This window comes from Nyctereutes procyonoides, unplaced genomic scaffold (assembly GCF_905146905.1).
Source record: "Nyctereutes procyonoides isolate TBG_1078 unplaced genomic scaffold, NYPRO_anot_genome, whole genome shotgun sequence".
In the NCBI taxonomy this organism is placed as follows: domain Eukaryota; kingdom Metazoa; phylum Chordata; class Mammalia; order Carnivora; family Canidae; genus Nyctereutes; species Nyctereutes procyonoides.
The window spans coordinates 49109-67815 of record NW_026575120.1 but is presented as its reverse complement, the minus strand read 5'-3'; the positions used below and the strand labels follow the sequence as shown (position 1 = coordinate 67815).

At 36.5% G+C, this 18707-nt stretch overlaps 1 protein-coding gene across 2 annotated transcripts; it reads right to left on the bottom strand.

Annotated features, from left to right (window-relative positions):
• Positions 1-480: 480 nt before the first annotated feature.
• On the bottom strand, positions 481-18482 carry FRG1 (FSHD region gene 1). Of its 2 annotated transcripts, XM_055334994.1 has the most exons (9): positions 18251-18481; positions 15904-15974; positions 11628-11753; positions 10583-10640; positions 8779-8893; positions 4840-4944; positions 2426-2517; positions 1801-1911; positions 481-606 (listed from the first exon to the last, which is right to left on the bottom strand). In XM_055334994.1, the coding sequence occupies exons 1-9, from the start codon at positions 18310-18312 to the stop codon at positions 570-572; spliced, it is 777 nt and encodes a 258-aa protein (XP_055190969.1). In that variant the 5' UTR covers positions 18313-18481; the 3' UTR covers positions 481-569. The 2 variants fall into 2 exon arrangements, with proteins under 2 accessions (XP_055190969.1, XP_055190970.1); XM_055334995.1 differs by lacking the exon at positions 11628-11753 and having other exon boundaries at positions 18251-18482.
• Positions 18483-18707: the final 225 nt, after the last annotated feature.

The window sequence follows — 18707 nt, the reverse complement described above, 5'->3', positions numbered from 1 at the left end:
TTTTGTAATGTTTCCTGTTCCCATCCTAGTACCTAATACCTGATTTCTTTCTCTTTTCCCAAGCCACTTTGTCTGATAACTGTCTGGCTTGTGTGAGTTGAGCAATATTTAGGAGGCAGAATCAATCAAAGCCCTGTTGACTAGATTGGGAGCTTCAAACTTCCTTTTGAAGGTCCCAATTAAGCATCAATGGTATAAAGACTGTGAAGCAATAAGAGATTCCATAAGCTACACAAGAAACACAAAGTTCATAGAGTAGCATCTCATGCTTTATGACAGAAACTCTAGAAAAGAAAAAAAAATTCTGTGGCATGTTCAGTGTGTACTCTCTTTCAATTCCATGTGAAACACTGCAGTTAACTAAAAAGTACATCCACAGGGAATCTCAATTAAACTTGATTAATCTTGTTTAAACTAGCTACTAAGAAAAAAAATAAACTAGCTACTAGTTCAGCAATAAATCCATAACAGCCCAAGAGCTCTGTAAAAACACTTCCAGTGATTATTTTATTCAGAAACGAACAAACAAACAAACAAACAAACAAACAGGAGAAGAAACACAATTCTGGTCATTTGCAGTATCTATCAGCTTTCAATTTGGCTCTCCTGTTTAAACAAAGACAAATGATAAAAATTATGTAAAACAAGCCATATATATATAGTCAACTACTAAATACATACTCACACTCAGAAATTGTGTACTCAATTTTGATTATTATATTACCATTCTACTTATATTAAAATACTTTAATTAATATTTAACTTTTCAATGTTGTTTCGTACTAAATGCATTTTATTTATTAGTCTGTCCTAATCTTTAAGAAAAGTTTCCTAAGAGCTTTTTCAATCCACAGTAGCAATTTTAATCACCTCTGAATTTAAGTAAGACCTAAACTTCTATTTAACAGGGTGGCAATGTTCTATTTTCATAAGTGGTAAAAGTTACAAGACATAGATCTTATTTCTTTTGCATCCATATCTTGATCTTTTTTTTACATTCTATTCTTGATTTCTTAAAACTATATACATGCTTTGCTCAGCAGGAAAAATTCTTCTATCACTAACTTCCGGTAACAACTTGATCAACTAGATAATAGGAAAATAGGATGAAGCATTATCTTTATCAAGTAGAGTGAAGACATATTTTAAGACTGATTTTGCAACACAGGGCTTGAAGGAGTGGCAGATTACCAAATTCTCTTTCAATCTGGCACTTATTTGATTTATGTTTATAAAGTTACAGCCAACCCCCTCTACCCACTTTTTTATGTTATAAATCTAGGACATTACTTACCTAAATAAGAATAGTATTAGATATATATCAATAATGTGCTGTGATAAGTATCCTGCATACTTCTAAATTCAACTTAATAAAAGTGGTTCAATTTTATTTCATTTTATACTTAGTCATTTTTAAACTGATGTTTTTATCTCATTTTTAGGAACCTGTACTATTCTAACTAGAACCCACTGAATTTTGGAATTAAACTATTTCTTTCTAGCCCTGATTCTAATAGTTATAGAAAGGTAATGTTAAATAAATTTATGAAGGAGTTTCAGTTAAACCTGAATGTTTTATAACAAAATATTTAAGTTTTTGGAATCTGGCTAATTTTAGATATTCTTTCTTGGGTGATCTTTTCCCAGACTTATGTCCTTTTTAGGTAACATTACTATGTTCACAAATTAGAAGACAAAAATTTAAGAACTGTAATAATTGAAAAAGAACACTGGTTATATAATATATACCATTTCTACTGGATACTGAAAATAGTTGGAAATAAATAAAAATATACCTACCTGTCCAGAAGTGTTTCATGCAAAAATCCATCTTTCCGGGCCTTTTTGAGAATTTTACTATCTTCTTTACTTATTTTAAGTTTGTGGTCTTGGAAACTCTGAAATTTCTTTCTGTTAAGAAAATGCCTTTCTTAAAAATCACCTCAAACTTTGATTATATTTATTCATAAACTTACAAATACTTTTAAACTCTCTTGTTTACTTAAAAAAATAATTGTATTTATTTAAAAACATATAGCTTTTCAACTGCAAAGATGACCTTAGTGCTCCTCCATGAAGAGGACAGCTATTTGGGCAGCTCTACAAAGCCCCATTTCCACTAAGGCATGTTAGCTGGAGACCCTGAATCCTATCTATGGAACAACATTTGGTTGGCATTATATACTGATAAGCTATAGTCATTTTATTAATGAATAGGGAGAAAAGACTAATCCAAGTGAACTTTACCTTTGAAATCTAGCAAGGTAATTAGGAAAACTGAAGCTTTGAGAAAAGAAAAACATTCAGCTTAGTTCTTTGTCCTAGAGTCTATTTTATGCTGCCTCTTGTCCTTCACATATTTTATGTGTCTTGAGAAGTACTTCACTGCCAAATATGAAAGGTCTAAAAGGAAAAGAATACGTACACATAATTGATTTCACACTGTTTAACGTTTCCTTTGTCTTCTTCTGGAATATCATCTTTTTTCTTAGTTTCTCTTTCAGCACATGATCTAATCTGGACAGTGGAGATGCAAACCCAACAGGTTATACATGTATCTTCCCTTTCCCCACTTTATTTCATGAGAACCCCCTAGATGATTTCTTTTTTTTTTTTTAATTTTTTTTAAATTTTTATTTATTTATGATAGTCACAGAGAGGCAGAGACACAGGCAGAGGGAGAAGCAGGTTCCATGCACCGGGAGCCCGATGTGGGATTCGATCCCCGGTCTCCAGGATCGCGCCCTGGGCCAAAGGCAGGCGCCAAACCGCTGCGCAACCCAGGGATCCCCCCCCTAGATGATTTCTTAATGCAAATGAAGACAACAATCAACTTAGCAATTGGATTCAGAAAAAGAGAGGTTCTTGATGTTTTTATTTACATTTATAATTAAATAATCGTTATTATGTTCCACTAGAACCTTTGCATCAAACACAAAAGACAAAATTATTTGAAGAACATTTTATAGATTAGATCCTGCTGAGCAATCAGGCAATAATTTAATTAATTTTGGTCACAAAGTAAATATTCAAATTATCCCTATAGTATTTATTTTATAACACTGAAAGTTTAAGATAGTAGCTATTTTACTTTGCATAGCTATTCCCAAATCCATTAAAACCTTAAACATGACACAGCTTACTTTTACTTAATTGGAATCCACTCCTTTTAAATCTTCCTTATATCCTCCTAAGTTGTGACAGATATTTATTGTCACAATTCCATAAATTGATATAGCAATTAGGATCCACTGAGTGGGACAAGAGACAACAGAATTCAGGCCAGAGGAACTGGCAATTTGCAATCCAAAGGACTGGACTTACATCTCTAAGGATTTACATCTCCAAAGTGATCTTTGTGGCTAAGAGTCCAACCAGTGCTATATGTGTGACAGGTTTGATTAGCAGGATCCTAGGAGGCCTGGGAAGATTACTGGCCAGGACCTGTGACAATACTACTTTTGGCAGGAGGGGAATGTGTCCTGATGGATAAGGTTAGCCTATAAAGGTGGAATGGTTGATACAGACTAGCAGAGCCTATGAAATAAAAACATAGGTGGAAGGAGTTCTAGATTATCGCTGCTCAGAACTTCCAGGTACTTGACTAACCAAACAGGTCCAGGAAAATGTGACAGATACTTCATATAAAAACAGTTGTAATTAAATACAGCACAATATTTTGTTTTTTCCCCATAGATGTGCAAAGCACTATACTTTATTTGCATTGTTTTAAAAAACCATACTTTTAGGTAAGTGAGAAATCCACCAGCATTTTCTAATAACCTATTTCTTGAGAGGGAGAATGATATGGAATGTCAGAATAGATTCCAGTCAGCTTGGCCTACATACACATCCTGACTCTATCATATTTAGCTGTGTGGGTTTCATAACTGATCATAACAGGTGAGGATATAAGGAGGCTCAAAGGCTCTCTCTTCATTGGTTATGTTAAGATAATAGGTACCTCACAGGAACTTTCTGAAGATTCAAGAAGGCAGTACATGTCACATTCAGCTGAGTGCCTGAAGCTACAGGCTTCTGTCCTGGTTTGTGTGTTGTTGGTGGTTTTTTTTTTTTTTTTAACGTAATTTTAAAAAATCTTATGATTTAACACTTTTCATACACCTTGTAATTCATCCTCAGATATAACTGCACACCTACAGAAAGATGCACATTCAAAGCTGGGTGTTACAGCACTGTTTGCATGAGTAAAAGATTGGAACTAACCTAAATTTGCATTTATGAAGAACTGATTAAATAAATTACAGTATATCCCTAAAATGGAATATTATGTAGCTGTTAAAAAAGAGAAAAAATTTCTACATAGTGATAAGGGAAAATCTCCCAGAGAACAATGTTAAGGAAAAAACCCAAAGTGTAAAGGAGTATACGCAGGAGCTTAACTTTATTGTAAAAAAGCAGAAAATTATAAACGCTTTTATTAAGAAACTAATAGGCTATAGAAAGGAGTTATCTCTTTATATGCTTATATCTTTAAAATTTTGAACCATGTGAACATATCTACTTAAAAATTGTATTTTAAAATGCAAGCAAGAAAAAAAATAGGCCCAAAAAAGCATGTGGAGCTACTCAGAAAAAGATACTAATATATAGAGGCAAGATGTCATAATTTCTCTACCACGTGGTACAAACAAGCCAACATTTATAGGACTTATAATTAAACTTATAATAAAGCTTATTTGGAGAATAGTATAAAAAACTGTGCATTACATCTTTAAAGTGATAGTAAATGACTATTCAAACACTTTAAAGATAGAGCATTATATGAGACATCATGTACGTGACATATATCAGTCTATAGAAAAATGTGATGATTACCTTTATCATTTCTTCTTCTCCTGCTGTTTTACTTTTTGCTTCTATATCACCTGCTTCATTGCATCTAATGAAGCAGCTATTTGAGGCCAATAGAGCCATTTTCCCCTATATAAAACAAAGTAACAACAAGAAAGTTACAAGAATACCTGCAAAAGAATTCTTAAGCCTTGAGAAGGAAATTAATTCCTCCTCTTACCCCCAACTCTAAAAGCAATCATTAATAATTTGGAGAAACACAGAAAAAAATTATACAGAAAAGAAAACCAAAATCACCTTTAATCTTACTACTCAAAGATAACCCAGTAAATATTATTAGTATATTCTATTATAGGACTGAATTCTAACTAGGTGAAGTAGAACTGTTTCCTTTGGCCCTAGAGACCTACTGAGGATATAACTTAGATCTGCTTAAAAAATAATTAGCTTTAAAAAAAAAAAGAAAAGAAAAATAATTAGCTTTTAAGACAATAAAAAAATATATAATGCACAGTAATTTACTCAAAAAGTGTTTTCAGTAAAATTGTCTTCATTAATTAGAAAATATAAAAATGTATGAGAGCTAGTTTTTGGTGCTTTTGAATTTACTGCTCAGAACTTTAAGAATTAATATCAGGAATGCCTGGAAGGCTCAGCTAAGCATTTGCCTTCACCTCAGGTCATGATCCCAGAGTCCTAGGATGGAGTCCCCCACTGGGCTCCCTGTTCAGCTAAGAGCCTGCTTCTCCCTCTCCCTCTGCCTCTGCCTGCCACTCCCCCTGCTTGTGCTGTCAGCTAAATAAATAAATAATTTTAAAAAAATGTCAGAGGGACTTTTTATTTGGACAGAAATATTTACACTTTTTTTAGTTGTGGACAGAAATATTCATACTAGTTTTAGTTGTTCAATGCTCATTGTGTTATATTGATTCGTTTTGTTTTTTTAAGATTTTATTTATTCATGAGAGACACAGAGAGGCAGAGACACAGGCAGAGGGGAGAAACAGGCTTCTTGTGGGGAGCCCGAAGTGGACCTTGATCCCAGGATCCCGGGATCACATCCTGAGCTGAAGGTAGAGGCTCAACCACTGAGTCACCCAGGTGTCCCTATGTTATACTGATTCTAACTGGCAAACTTGAAAACTCATTTTCTTGTGTGTCTAAAGGTAGATCACACATTCGAGTAATTAAATTCCCTTAACAAATATAAACCTAAATTATGACATAAATGACTCTTTTGGAAAACTTTGAATACCTTAAACATCAGACAAGATATTTACAAATACAATCAATACAAAATGTATTAATAACTTTATATCACACCCAATTACAAAAGAGCTAACAACAAGGATTTTTTTTTTTTTTAAAGGATTTGATTTATTATACAAGGTGGCCAGAGCTGGGTTTTCTACTATCTAGATGACGCTTGGTAGGCCAGATATGGTTGTATCGTCCAATGTAATATAAGCCCATGCTGCTGACCTTTCAGTCAAGGCCGTCTTAGCAATCAAGTTTTTGTTTCATCAGAGACTTTTAAGTGTCTCTTTCATTTAAATTTTAAAAATTTAGTGTCTTTCCTAAAAATAAAGGGAAATGAACTTCCCTAACATTCAGTATGAGTGTTGGTATTTAACTTATCACTTGGCCTTACAATAAACTGGCCTTTTCCATTGCTAAAAATTTTTATTAGAAGCACCTCATTCTATTAGTAGGGTCACCTAGAAGGGGTTGCAACCCATCAGTAGCTCATGAAATCAATTTAGTGGGTCCTGATCAGTATTGGAAAAAAACCATACAATGAAAGAAGAGGTAAAGAGAACAGAAAATGCTGAAGGGCACAACATATAGATAAATAGGAATTAAGTACAACTCTTGCTTCAGTTATACTATGAATACACTGGGCTGAAATGTAAAAATGTTTCTTTCACTGGACTGAGGTCAGAAAAGTTTGAAAGCTACTGTACCAGAGATTTTATCCTGGGAACAAACCTAAATAATTACTTTTGGGGGGAATGCTGGCTTATTTATCATCTTGGAAAACACTGTTGGATCCTATTTTGAATTCCTTATTGCATATTCCCAGATGCAGTGAAATTACTGAACTCCTCTTCCGTTGGTGCCCACCAGTCCTTCCTGTTTTTTTTTTTTTTTTTAAATCCTTCCTGTTCTTGATATAGTAATCTATTTTTAGGAGACTGTTTAGCTTTGGTCTATTTTTGTTCAATCTTTACTGTTTACACAATAGAAAAAGGAACTTCTGTATTCTGAAACAACAGACACAGACTTAAAATACCTATTACAAACTGCCTGCTTGTAAGATCAATAAAAATTAATGTATTATCTTCATGCTTTTTTTGTACTAAAATTATCTTTTTGTACACTATTTGCTTTTCTCTTTGAGCTTTACTATAAATGCAGACATTTAGAGACTAATTGATTTCAATGAACCATTATTATCATTACTTATTACTTTATGCAGATTGTCCTGAGGCCATTCCCTTAAGCTTGCTCCATTGTCCTCTTACTACAGTCCATGTTTTTGAAAGTATCCGTAATTTCTGTTAAGAAGATATTCCTGAACTGTCCTGTTTTCCTGCCCCAAGACATAAAATTGGCTTTCTGTGGAGTCCTAGATCTTTAATGAAAAATAAGACCCAAATCTAGGCACCAAGGGTATACAAAAATGAGGATGGGCAGAAGTACTACTGCTGTTTTTGTTGCACTATTTCTTCTCCCCGTTTTATTGAGATATACTGGACATAATCACTTCATAAATTTAAGGTGTAAGGGATAACGGTTTGGCTTAATACTTATTGTGAAATGATTATCTCAGTAAGTTTAGTTAGCATCCATCCATAGGATGCTATGCTAACTTATGTTTTAAAAGCATAAAAAACAATTTTTTTCCTTGTGATGAGAAATAAGGATTTACTCTCTAAACAACTTTTCTATATATCATACAGCATGCTAGCTGTAGTAATCATGCTATACATTATTTCCCTGGCACTTATTTATCTTTTAACTGGAAGACTGTACCTTTTGACCACCTTCTTCCCCCAATTCCCACTTCCAACACCCTCTACACTCCGGTAACCAACCGCAAGTCTGATGTCTTTTTCTGAAGTTTTTAAGATTCCATATATAAGTGAGATCATACTTGTTTTTCTTTGTCTGACTTGTTTCACTTAGCAAGGTCTATTCATGTTGTTACAAACGGCAAGAATTACTCATCTCTTTATGGGTGAATAATATTCCATTGCATATGTATATACCACAACTTCTTTATCCATTTATCTATCAATGTATGCTTAGGTTGTTTCTAGATCTTGGCTCTTGTAAGTAATACTGATACAAACATGGGGGTACAGATATCTTTTCAAGTTAGTTTTTTTTGTTTCCTTTGGATATATTCACATAAGTGGGACTGTTGGATCTTATAATTTTATTTTTAAGTTTTTGAAGAACTTCCATACTGTTTTCTGAAGTGCTACATCGGTTTGCATTCCCACCAGCATAGCACAAGTGTTTCCTTTTCTCCACATCCTCCCAGCATTTATCTCATCTTTAGAAGATGGTTATTCTAACAGGCAGGAAGTGATACCTTACTGTGTTTTTGATTTGCATTTCCCTAATGACTAGTGATGTTGAGCATCTTTTCATGTACCTATTGGCCTTTCATATATTTTCTCTGGGGAAAAAAGTTTAGTCAAGTCTTTTGCTCATTTTTAAATTGGGTTATTTGTTTTTTGATATTGTATTAGCTCTTTCTATATTTTGGATATTAACGCCTCATCAGAAATATGGTTTGTAAATATTTTTTCTCGTCCTGTAAGTTATCTTTTCCCTTTGTTGATTATTTCTTTTGCTACGTTGCACTATTTTTCAAGACTTTTTAAGGCTATGACTGTTAAAGACCGTATCTTATATTGACAAGAAGCTTTTATGAACAATAATAGCACTTACATCTTGAAAGACTGGTTCCCATTGTTCTCTTGGTCCGATTGCATCTGACCGCCCCACAACAAGTCCATCTGAATTAATACCAAGGTATTTTCCATAGCCAGATTTCAGGGCAATTCTTTAACAAAAAAGAAATGTTAAAAACTGAAAGAAAATCAAATATAGAAAAAAATAATGTGTGTGTGTGTGTGTGTGTGTGTATAAAAACCCAGACTAGGGCGGCCCCCAGTGGCACAGCGGTTTGGCGCTGCCTGCAGCCTGCGGTGTGATCCTGGAGACCCGGGATTGAGTCCCACGTCGGGCTCCCTGCATGGAGCCTGCTTCTCCCTCTGCCTGTGTGTCTATGAATAAATAAAAATAAAATCTAAAAACAAAACAAAACAAAACAAAACCCAGACTAGCCATAGTCCAAATTTTGAAAAGCCACATGTGGCTAGTGACTACCATAATGGACAGCGTAGTTCTATATATGTAACTTTATTTCATACTTATAATTTTATATCTTACTTATATCATACTCCTATTACATGCTATCAGATCACTCTCCAAAAAAAATCTGTATCAATATTCTCACCTCAAATTAGGAGAGCATGATTTTACATCGAACTATTAACATTCCTTTTTTAGAAAAAATTAGAATATCAGAGGAAAAAATAGCATCCTATTTAATTTATACTTTAACCATTGTAAGTGACATTTGTACTTCCTTTCCTTTTAGTTTTTAAGTTACCTTCTTAATCATTTTTATATTGATGTCTTAACTGCTTTCTTCAATGTTATGAATTCTGTATATACATACAAAGAATAAAAACTCATTGCCTGTTTCCTATACTTACCACTCAAAGAAAGTAGTGAAATGATAGTGTGATTTTTTAATGAAATAAAATATGATTTCTAACTTTTAGCTTACCAATCCCTTGTGATGCCAAGGGATTGATTTTATATTCATTTATAGGTTAATTACAGTATAAAACAAAACATCATGTTGATGCAACCAATTATTAGAATACTGAAATTCATTTTCTGTATGCACTACCCAAAGTATCATACTGTACTTTTGCACTGTGATAATTAAAAAGGTCAGCTTATAAAATTGTAAAAACAGTGAGTAAAAAATTCTTTTGGTCTTCATGACTATTTAACATTCTCTGGTTTCAATAATATTCCCTTCTTATATCTTCCTGTTTATCTCTTGTGAGATAAACAAGCGAGTTCATGTATCACAGCAAGTGAGTTCCTGTGTCACAGCAACACCAGACCAGGTTTTGCCTATGTCGGTTTTCTTTACATGATCTTGCTAACCTATATCTTATCTGGTCTGTGACATTATTAATCCTCATTTCTTTTCTAGCCTCGGATTATGTATTGCTAGAAATCATAGTGAATGCTTTTATTTGGAGCTTTCATTCTCTTTCAAAAACACAGTTGCTGTAAATGAAATTTAATAATACCAAAATATGGCATATATAAGTGTTTTATTTTTAATCTTTTAAAAGATTTTATTTATTTATTCATGAGAGACACAGAGAGAGAGGCAGGGACAGAAGCAGGCTCCACGCAGGGAGCCTGATGTAGGACTCCATCCTGGGACTCCAGGATCACACCTTGAGCCAAAGAAAGACATTTAACTGTTAAGCCAACCAGGCGTCCCTACGTGCTTTATTTTTAAAATGTCACAAAATATATTTTCAAAAAGACTGTTTTGCTGTTTACATCAAAATTGCTCTGAGGACTTAATTAGCTACATACAGAAATTTTTCAGTGAATAAAATTAAGTTAAAAGGTGATTATAGTTCAACCTACTTACCTAGAATCAGACAATTTGACAGCTGTAAACTGCTCTGGAGGACTAGGGCCCTCATCAACTACAGGAGAAAAACATTTTGAAATAAATTTGACATTTGTTATAAATATAAATGTAAAAATTTCTTCAGCTTTAAAAAACGTTTTCTTTTAAAATTAAATATAAGAATATTGTGATATTTTTATTTCATCATAATATACTATTCAGATTAGAGTATCAAGATCTACTTATCTTCTTATAACTACAGAGTTAATTTTACATACTTAATAGGTAGGTCAGCTTGATGCTTACTTATAAAATATTTTCTTCCTGTGTTTTAAAATGCACTCAGTACATAGACAAATAAGCACTTACTATTTAAAAAACTAAATGCTTTAACTTATTCAAGGGATGGACATTCAAATAAAAAAATACTGCTTTTTAATCTTCTGATTACTTTAAATCTCATTAATGCTTATACTGATGGGATAGGAGGAATAACAATTATTATAATAATCAAATTATTAATAATGCTCCAGGTTAGTTTTGACAAAAGGTCTAAAGAATAAAGGAATAAAATCTTTGACACACAACGTTTCCCTTTCAATTTCAATTGTTCATGTTGTTTCTGATTTCCATTGATACTCTTCTGGAAGAATACAGAATGTATTTATTTATTTATTTATTTATTTTTAAATTTTTATTTATTTATGATAGTCACACAGAGAGAGAGAGAGAGAGAGGCAGAGACATAGGCAGAGGGAGAAGCAGGCTCCATGCACTGGGAGCCTGACATGGGATTCGCTCCCGGGTCTCCAGGATCGCGCCCCGGGCCAAAGGCAGGCGCTAAACTGCTGCGCCACCCAGGGATCCCCCAGAATGTTTTTAAATGCTTACACTGGAAGAGGGATTTGCTAGTATCTGGTAAATATTAAGGAAGGAAAAAAGGGAAGAGTCAAATGCAATGAATTTATTCCTTTGAGATTAGATTTGGCTAAGTGAATGAATGTCATAAAATATATACTTTTAAGTGGTCTTTTCCTTTTCATTGCTTCTACTAGACACAAACCTTCTTTATGTGGAGCTCCCAATGTAAAAAGTCCATTGTCAAGTGCATGTATATAGGTTCCTTTATCCATTTCAATTGCTATGGTTCCTGAAATTTCACCGAAGTTTGTGACTGTCCACCAGATTCCTAAAAAACAAAATTAAAATTTTAGATTTGACACAAGGTTCTTATTTGTTGTTCTTGTTGTCATCACTTATTTTTAAAAACTTTTATTTTGGGGGAATCCCTGGGTGGCGCAGCGATTTGGCGCCTGCCTTTGGCCCAGGGCACGATCCTGGAAACCCGGGATCGAATCCCACGACGGGCTCCCGGTGCATGGAGCCTGCTTCTCCCTCTGCCTGTGTCTCTGCCTCTCTCTCTCTCTCTGTGTGACTATCATAAATAAATAAAAATTTTTAAAAAACTTTTATTTTACAGTTATAAGAAACAATACAGAGACATCTCGTATACCCTTTACTCATTTCTCCCAGTGGTAACATCTTACATAACTATAGTACAATATTAAAACCAAGAAACTACCCTTTATTCAAACTATGAACCTCATCACACTTCATTAGTTTTACATATACTCACTCATTTCATGTATAGATGTAGGTGACCACAATCAAGATTACATTCTTTTTAAAATGTAAAATAGCAGTGCAGGTGAAGGCACAAAACGATAGAGAACAGTCTCTTTCATCCATTGCCCCAGTCATCCATGACTGCTTTCCAAAGGCAATGACTATTATAATGTATTTCTCACATATTCTTCCAGAAAGACTTTCTAGCACAGTATTTTTTTTTCAAGTTTTTATTTAGATTCCAGTTAGGTAACATACAGTGTAATATTAGTTTCAGGTACAGAATTTAGTGATCCATCACTCTGCTCATCACAGCAAGGGCCTTTTTAATACCCGTCACCCATTTAACCCATCCTCCCGGCCACCTCCCCTCCAACAACCCTCAGTTTATTCTCTATAGTCAAGAGTCTGTTTTCTGGTTTGGCCCCTCCCTTCCTCTTTTTTCCCCTATGTTCATCTGTTTTGTTTTCTGAATTCCACATACAAATGAAATCATATGGTATTTTTTCTCTGATTTATTTCACTTAGCAAAATGCTCTCTAGCGCCATGTCCTGGCAAATGGCAAGCTTTCTTTTTCTTCTTTTTTTTTTTTTTTTTTTGTGGTCTAGCACAGTATTGTTATTTAAAAAGATTTTATTTATTTGACAGAAAGACAAAGCATAAGTAGGGGGAGTGGAAAGCAGAGGGAGATGGAGAAGCAGACTCCCCACTGAGCAGGGAACCCAGTGCACAGCTTGATCCCAGGACCCTGGGATCATGACCTGAGACAAAGGCAGACACATAATTGACTAAGCCACCCAGGCGCACCCTAACACAGTATTCTTAATCATGACTTTGGATCAGCAACAAAATGAGCAGAAATTGTGTACTCTATGTACACGAAAATAAACGGGTTTCTTTTTAAAAATTCATTTTTAATTCAAGTATATAATTCATATACTTTGTTATGTTAGTTTCATATGCATATTATAACTCAGCAATTCTATACATTTCTCAGTGTTCATCAAGATAAGTGTATTCTTAATTCCCCTTCAACTATTTCACCCATCCACCTACTCATGCTGCACATTCAATGCAATCCCTGTCAAAATACCAAGAACATTTTAAATAGAGCTAGAATAATCCTAAAATTTGTATGGAACCACAAAAGGTCTCAAATAGCCAAAGAAATCTTGGAAAAGAATCCAAGATTTCAAGAAATACTATATTGCTGTAGTAATAAAAACATTATGGTACTGGCATAAATACAGATATATAAGTTATTGGAATAGAATGTCCAGAAATAAACCCACATTTTTTTTTTTTTAAAGATTTGAGAGAGAAAGAGCATAAGAAAGAGAACACAAGTGGGGGAGGGCCAATGAGAAAGGGGGATGCTGACTACTCGCTGAGCAGGGAGCCTGAAGTGGAACTTGATTCCAGGACCCCAAGATCATGACCTGAATCAAAGGTAGACAATTAACCTACTGAGCCACCCAGGCACCAAACCTACACTTTTATGGGAAATTAATTTATGACAAAGAAGGCAAGAATACAGAATGGGAAAAAAACAATCTTCAACAAATGGTGCCGGGAAAACTGGACCATTTTCTTACACCATATACAAAAACAAACACAAAATAGATTAAAGACCTAAATGTGAGACCTGAACCCAAAAAATTTCTATAAGCAAACATATATAGTATCCTTCCTGATTCTTTGACATCAGCCATGGAAAAATTTTTCTTAGTATGTCTCCTCTGGCAAAGAAAACAAAATTAAATTACTGAGACTTCACCAAAATAAAACGCTTTTGCATAGTGAAGGAAACCACTGACAAAACAAAAAGACAATCTACTGAATGGGAGAAGCTAGTTGCAAATGATACCTCCAATCCTCCAATAAGGGATTAGTATCCAAACAATACAAAGAATTTATACAACGTTAACACCACAAACCTCCCAAATAATCCAATTAAAAAATGGGTTGAGGATGTGAGTAGAAATTTTTCCAAGTAAGACATACAGATGACCAACAGACACAAAAATGCTTATAACGTTATTAATAATCAGGAAAATGCAAATTAAAACCTCAATATTGCCTTACAACTGTTAGAATGGCTAAAATAAAACGGACAAGAAGTAACAAGTGTTGGTGAAGATGTGGAGAAAAAGGAACCCTTGTGCACTGTTGGTGGAAATGCAAATTGGTGCAGACTGTGGAAAATAGTATGGAGTTTCCACACAAAATTAAAAATAGAATTACCATATGATCCAGTAATTCCATTACTGGATATTAACCCAGAGAAAATGAAAACACTAATTTGAATAGATGCATTCCTATGTTTACCGCATCAGTTTATAGCCGGGCTTTTTGTTCTGTTCTAATGATCTACATATTGTTTTTATGCTAAGACCAAACTGTTTTGATTAGTATATTTTTGTAACATAGTTTGAAATCAGGAAGTCTGATGTCTCCAGCCTTGTTCTTCTTTCTTAAGATTACCAGCTATCTGGAGCCTTTTGAGGTTCCTTACAAATTTTAGGACTGTTTACTCGTTATTTGTGAAAAATGCCTTCGAAATTTTGATAAGAGACTGCACTGAATCTATAGATTGCTTTGAGATACTATGAGAATTTTAATAATTTAATTCTTCTGATCCACAAGCATGGACTATCTTTCCATTTATATGTATCTTCTTCAACTTCTTTTATCCATGTCATACTTTTCAATGTACAGGTCTTTTACATCCTTGTTAATCATTTATCGGATGTGACACCAAGGGAGAAATAACAAAAGAAAAATTAGACAAAATGAACTCATTGAAATGAAAAACTTTTGGGGCACCTGGATGGTTCAGGTAGTGATCTTAGGGTTGTGGAATCGAGCCCTGAGAATCTTAAGATTCTCTCTCTCCTTCTCCCTCTGCCCCTCCCCTGCCTCTGTCACCCTCTCTAAAAATAAAAAAATAAGAAAAAAAAGAAAAACTGTGCACCACAGGACACTATCAGGAGAGTAAAGAGACAATTTTGAGAATGGTAGGAAACGTTTGTAAATCACATATCTGACAGATTAACATCCAGAATACATGAACAACTCTTAAAACTCAACAAGAGCAACAAAACAACCCATTTCAAAAAACAGGTAAAGGATTTGAATAGATATTTCTCCAAAGAAAATACAGAAATGGCCAATGAGAATTGCTCAATATTGCTAATCAATCAAGAAATGCAAACTGAAACCGTAATGATATACCATTTCATACCCACTAGGGTGGCTATTATCAGAGAACCAGAAATAACAAATGTTGGTGAGGATATGGAAAAATTGAAACCCTGTGCACTGCTGGTGGAAATATAAAATGCAACTATGCAAAACAGTATGGTGGTTTCTCACAAAATTAAAAATGGCATTACTGTCATGATATAGCAATTCCAATTCTAGGTACATGCCCAAAAGAACTGAAACCAAAGTCTTTTTTTTTTTTTTTTTTTAATTATTGATAGTCACAGAGAGAGAGAAAGAGAGAGAGAGGCAGAGACACAGGCAGAGGGAGAAGCAGGCTCCATGCACCGGGAGCCCGACGTGGGATTCGATCCCGGGTCTCGAGGATCGTGCCCTGGGCCAAAGGCAGGCGCCAAACCGCTGCGCCACCCAGGGATCCCTAGGAAAATATTTTTAAAGGCATCTCAGCAATATTAACTTTTCCCAGAAGAAAGTACGGAAAACTTACCAACAATATCAAGGTGAGTTTCTTCATCTTCTTCTCTTTTTCTCTTCTTCTCTTTGCTCTTTTTCTTCTTACTGTAGGAGATAATTTATATAGATAAGTTTAGAAATATTGATTTGATGTTAAATATGTAAGATGGAACCTTAGAAGTCTCTTTTAAGCTGTACACAGATTTATGAATTATTGATTCACAGTTATCTACACCGATATATTCTCTTCCTTCTAATACTGAGAAGTCAGTTCTGATCCTGTATGTATTGTATTATACGTAAGAGAACAGGCTCTGGAGGACTGCCTTTTTAATGTTGTTATTTCTTAGCTCTGCAACTTTTGGAAAATGTCTTAATCGCTGTCAGGTTCTCATGTATAACATGAGGATAATGATTTACGCTCTTAAGGTTACTGCGAGGATTAAGAGTGAATGTGAATCTTCCTATGTTGCTGGTGAAAATGAAAAATGGTACAGCTGCTTTAGGAAATAGTTTGGGGTTCTTCAAAAAGTTAAACAGAGTCATCATATGACCTAACCTGTGTACTGCTAGGTATATACCCAAGAGAAATGAGAACACACATCCACACAAAAATTCTGTAAGAAATTCGTAACAGCATGATTCCTAATAGACAAAAAGTGGAAATAACCCAGATGGCCTTCATCGGGTGAAAGGATAAACAAAATGTGTTATATCCATAAATGGAATATTATTCAGCCATAAACATAAGGATACTGATACATGCTATGACATGGATGACGCCAGATACAAGAGACCGTATATTGCATGACTCCATTTATAGGAAATATTCAGAAGGGGCAAACTGATAACAGAGAGGCAAACTGCAATTAGTGGTTGCAGGGGATGAGGGAAGAGCGGACTGGAGAGGGACTACTAAGGATTATGGGGTTTCCTTCCCAGACCATGAAAATGTTGGACAACATGACAGTGGGGAACTTTGCGGACTAAACACTAAAACCCACAGAACTGTGCTTCATAGGGTGAATTTTATATGTATCATATCTCAGTAATAAAAAAAAAAGAATCAAAAAAAAAAAAAGAGAAAAGAAAGAGAAAAAAAAAAAAACCTCCGGGGGGGGGGTGTTTCCAAATAAGTCGTATTCAAAGTGCTTAGAGTTGTTCTAGGCAGGCAGAAAGTGCTATCTTCCTGCGTTAATGATGATTGATAGCTGTGATGAGCATAAGATGCGCTTATTTGTATTTTCAAGGAAACGTAAGCTTTCAGAACCCAACTCTCCCCTCTCTCCTGTAAAGCCAGGCAGGACAAGCTTCAGATTAATTCAGGATACATGCTTAACATCTGTAATGAATGATCAACCGTGAGCAAATCTACCAGAGAGGAGAGAGGTGGAGATCTGGGCGGCAGATACTTTTTTCTAAAAAATCCAACGACCGTAAGTCACCACTACGACCTTCTCCTTCCATTTGGTTCCACTTACTGTACACGTTAACTCATCTAATCTTCGTAGCAATTCCTTTTTTTTCACTTTTTTAGATTTTATTTATTAATGAAAGACAGAGAGAGAGGCAGAGACACAGGCAGAGGGAGAAGCAGGCTCCATGCAGGGAGCCTGAGGCGGGACCGATCCCGGGACTCCAGGGTCACCAGGGTCACGCTCCGGGCGGAAGGCGGCGCCAAGCCGCTGAGCCACCGGGCTGCCCCCTTGTATCAGTTCTCTCACCGCTAATCTTCCCTAATGAATGAGTAAATAGAAGCGCCAGGATATTAGCGGACCTGCCACAAACTGCTAAACTAGGAACTGCTGAGAACCCAAGCTTGAGCTTATATACCTGTCAAAACGCACATCTGCATATTGTATTGAAAAAATTAAGGATTTGCTTTTTTGGGCGGGGGGAGGGAGGAATGATTAATTAAGGATTTGGGGGGGGAATGAAGGATTTTTTTCGAGGGGAGAAACTTAAGGAGTACTGGGTGGGGAGGCGGGCGTGAAGATAAGGAGCCCTAACAGAAGACGTCGTTGTCACGACCTGCAGCACGAGACTAAGGCAGACGCGCCGAGCAGCGGTCTGGGGGGGGCTCCTGACCCGGGGCCAGGCCTGCAGCTCCCGGCTCGCGGTCGCGCGCTCAGGTCTCCTCCGTCTGGAAGGCGCGGCCGTCAGGGCGCACGTCCCGGGGCGCGTCAGGCCGGCCCCGCAGGAGCGCCCGGAACTGCCTGGCAGCCACAGACCCCGGGGCCGGAAGCAGGCCCGAGGGCGGGGAGCCGGAGTGCACGGCTCCCTCCCAACCCGAGTTCCGCGACACTGTCCTGTCCACGGGGGCGGGGGGGGGGGCGCTGTCGGGAGAGACCCAGAGTCTCCCGCGCCAACTCTGGCCTTACCTCTTGGCCTTGGTTCCCTTGAGCACGAGTTTGGTGGACTTCACGTACGAGTATTCGGCCATGGTTGGGGGGACGCCCTGTCCGCAGAGGGGAGAGCTGGCTAGCGGCAAAAGACCTCCACTGGAGGAGGAACTGGCGAGGGAAGCCCTCCCCGGGCGGAACAGCAGGGACTCCCTGAGAGCGCAGGCGACGGCGCCTCCGAGCCCCGGGCGTTATTTTTCACCCGCCTCTTGGCGCCTACTTACTGTTTACAGTCTGGGGCTACGGCAACGCCAGAGGGCCGAAATACCTCAGGGTTCTTTTGCTTTGGAGAAGCGCGGGATCGCGTTTCGGCAAAAGAGAAAACCCAGGGGGACGCGCCCCCTGGCGGCCCGTGGGGGCGCGCTAGAGGTGTCCTGCTAGGTGTCCCGGGAAGGCGACCGGGTGACTGAGCCGGCGAAGGGGCTCCCGGAGCGCC

Excerpts from the sequence above, each read along its gene's own strand:
- FRG1 (XM_055334994.1), bottom strand. The coding sequence starts at position 18,312 with ATGGCCGAATACTCGTACGTGAAGTCCACCAAACTCGTGCTCAAGGGA. Across the intron at positions 8,894-10,582 it reads GTCAAATTGTCTGATTCTAG|AATTGCCCTGAAATCTGGCT; the intron begins GTAAGTAGGTTG and ends TTTTTGTTAAAG. Across the intron at positions 2,518-4,839 it reads GAGAAGAAGAAATGATAAAG|ATTAGATCATGTGCTGAAAG; the intron begins GTAATCATCACA and ends TCCACTGTCCAG.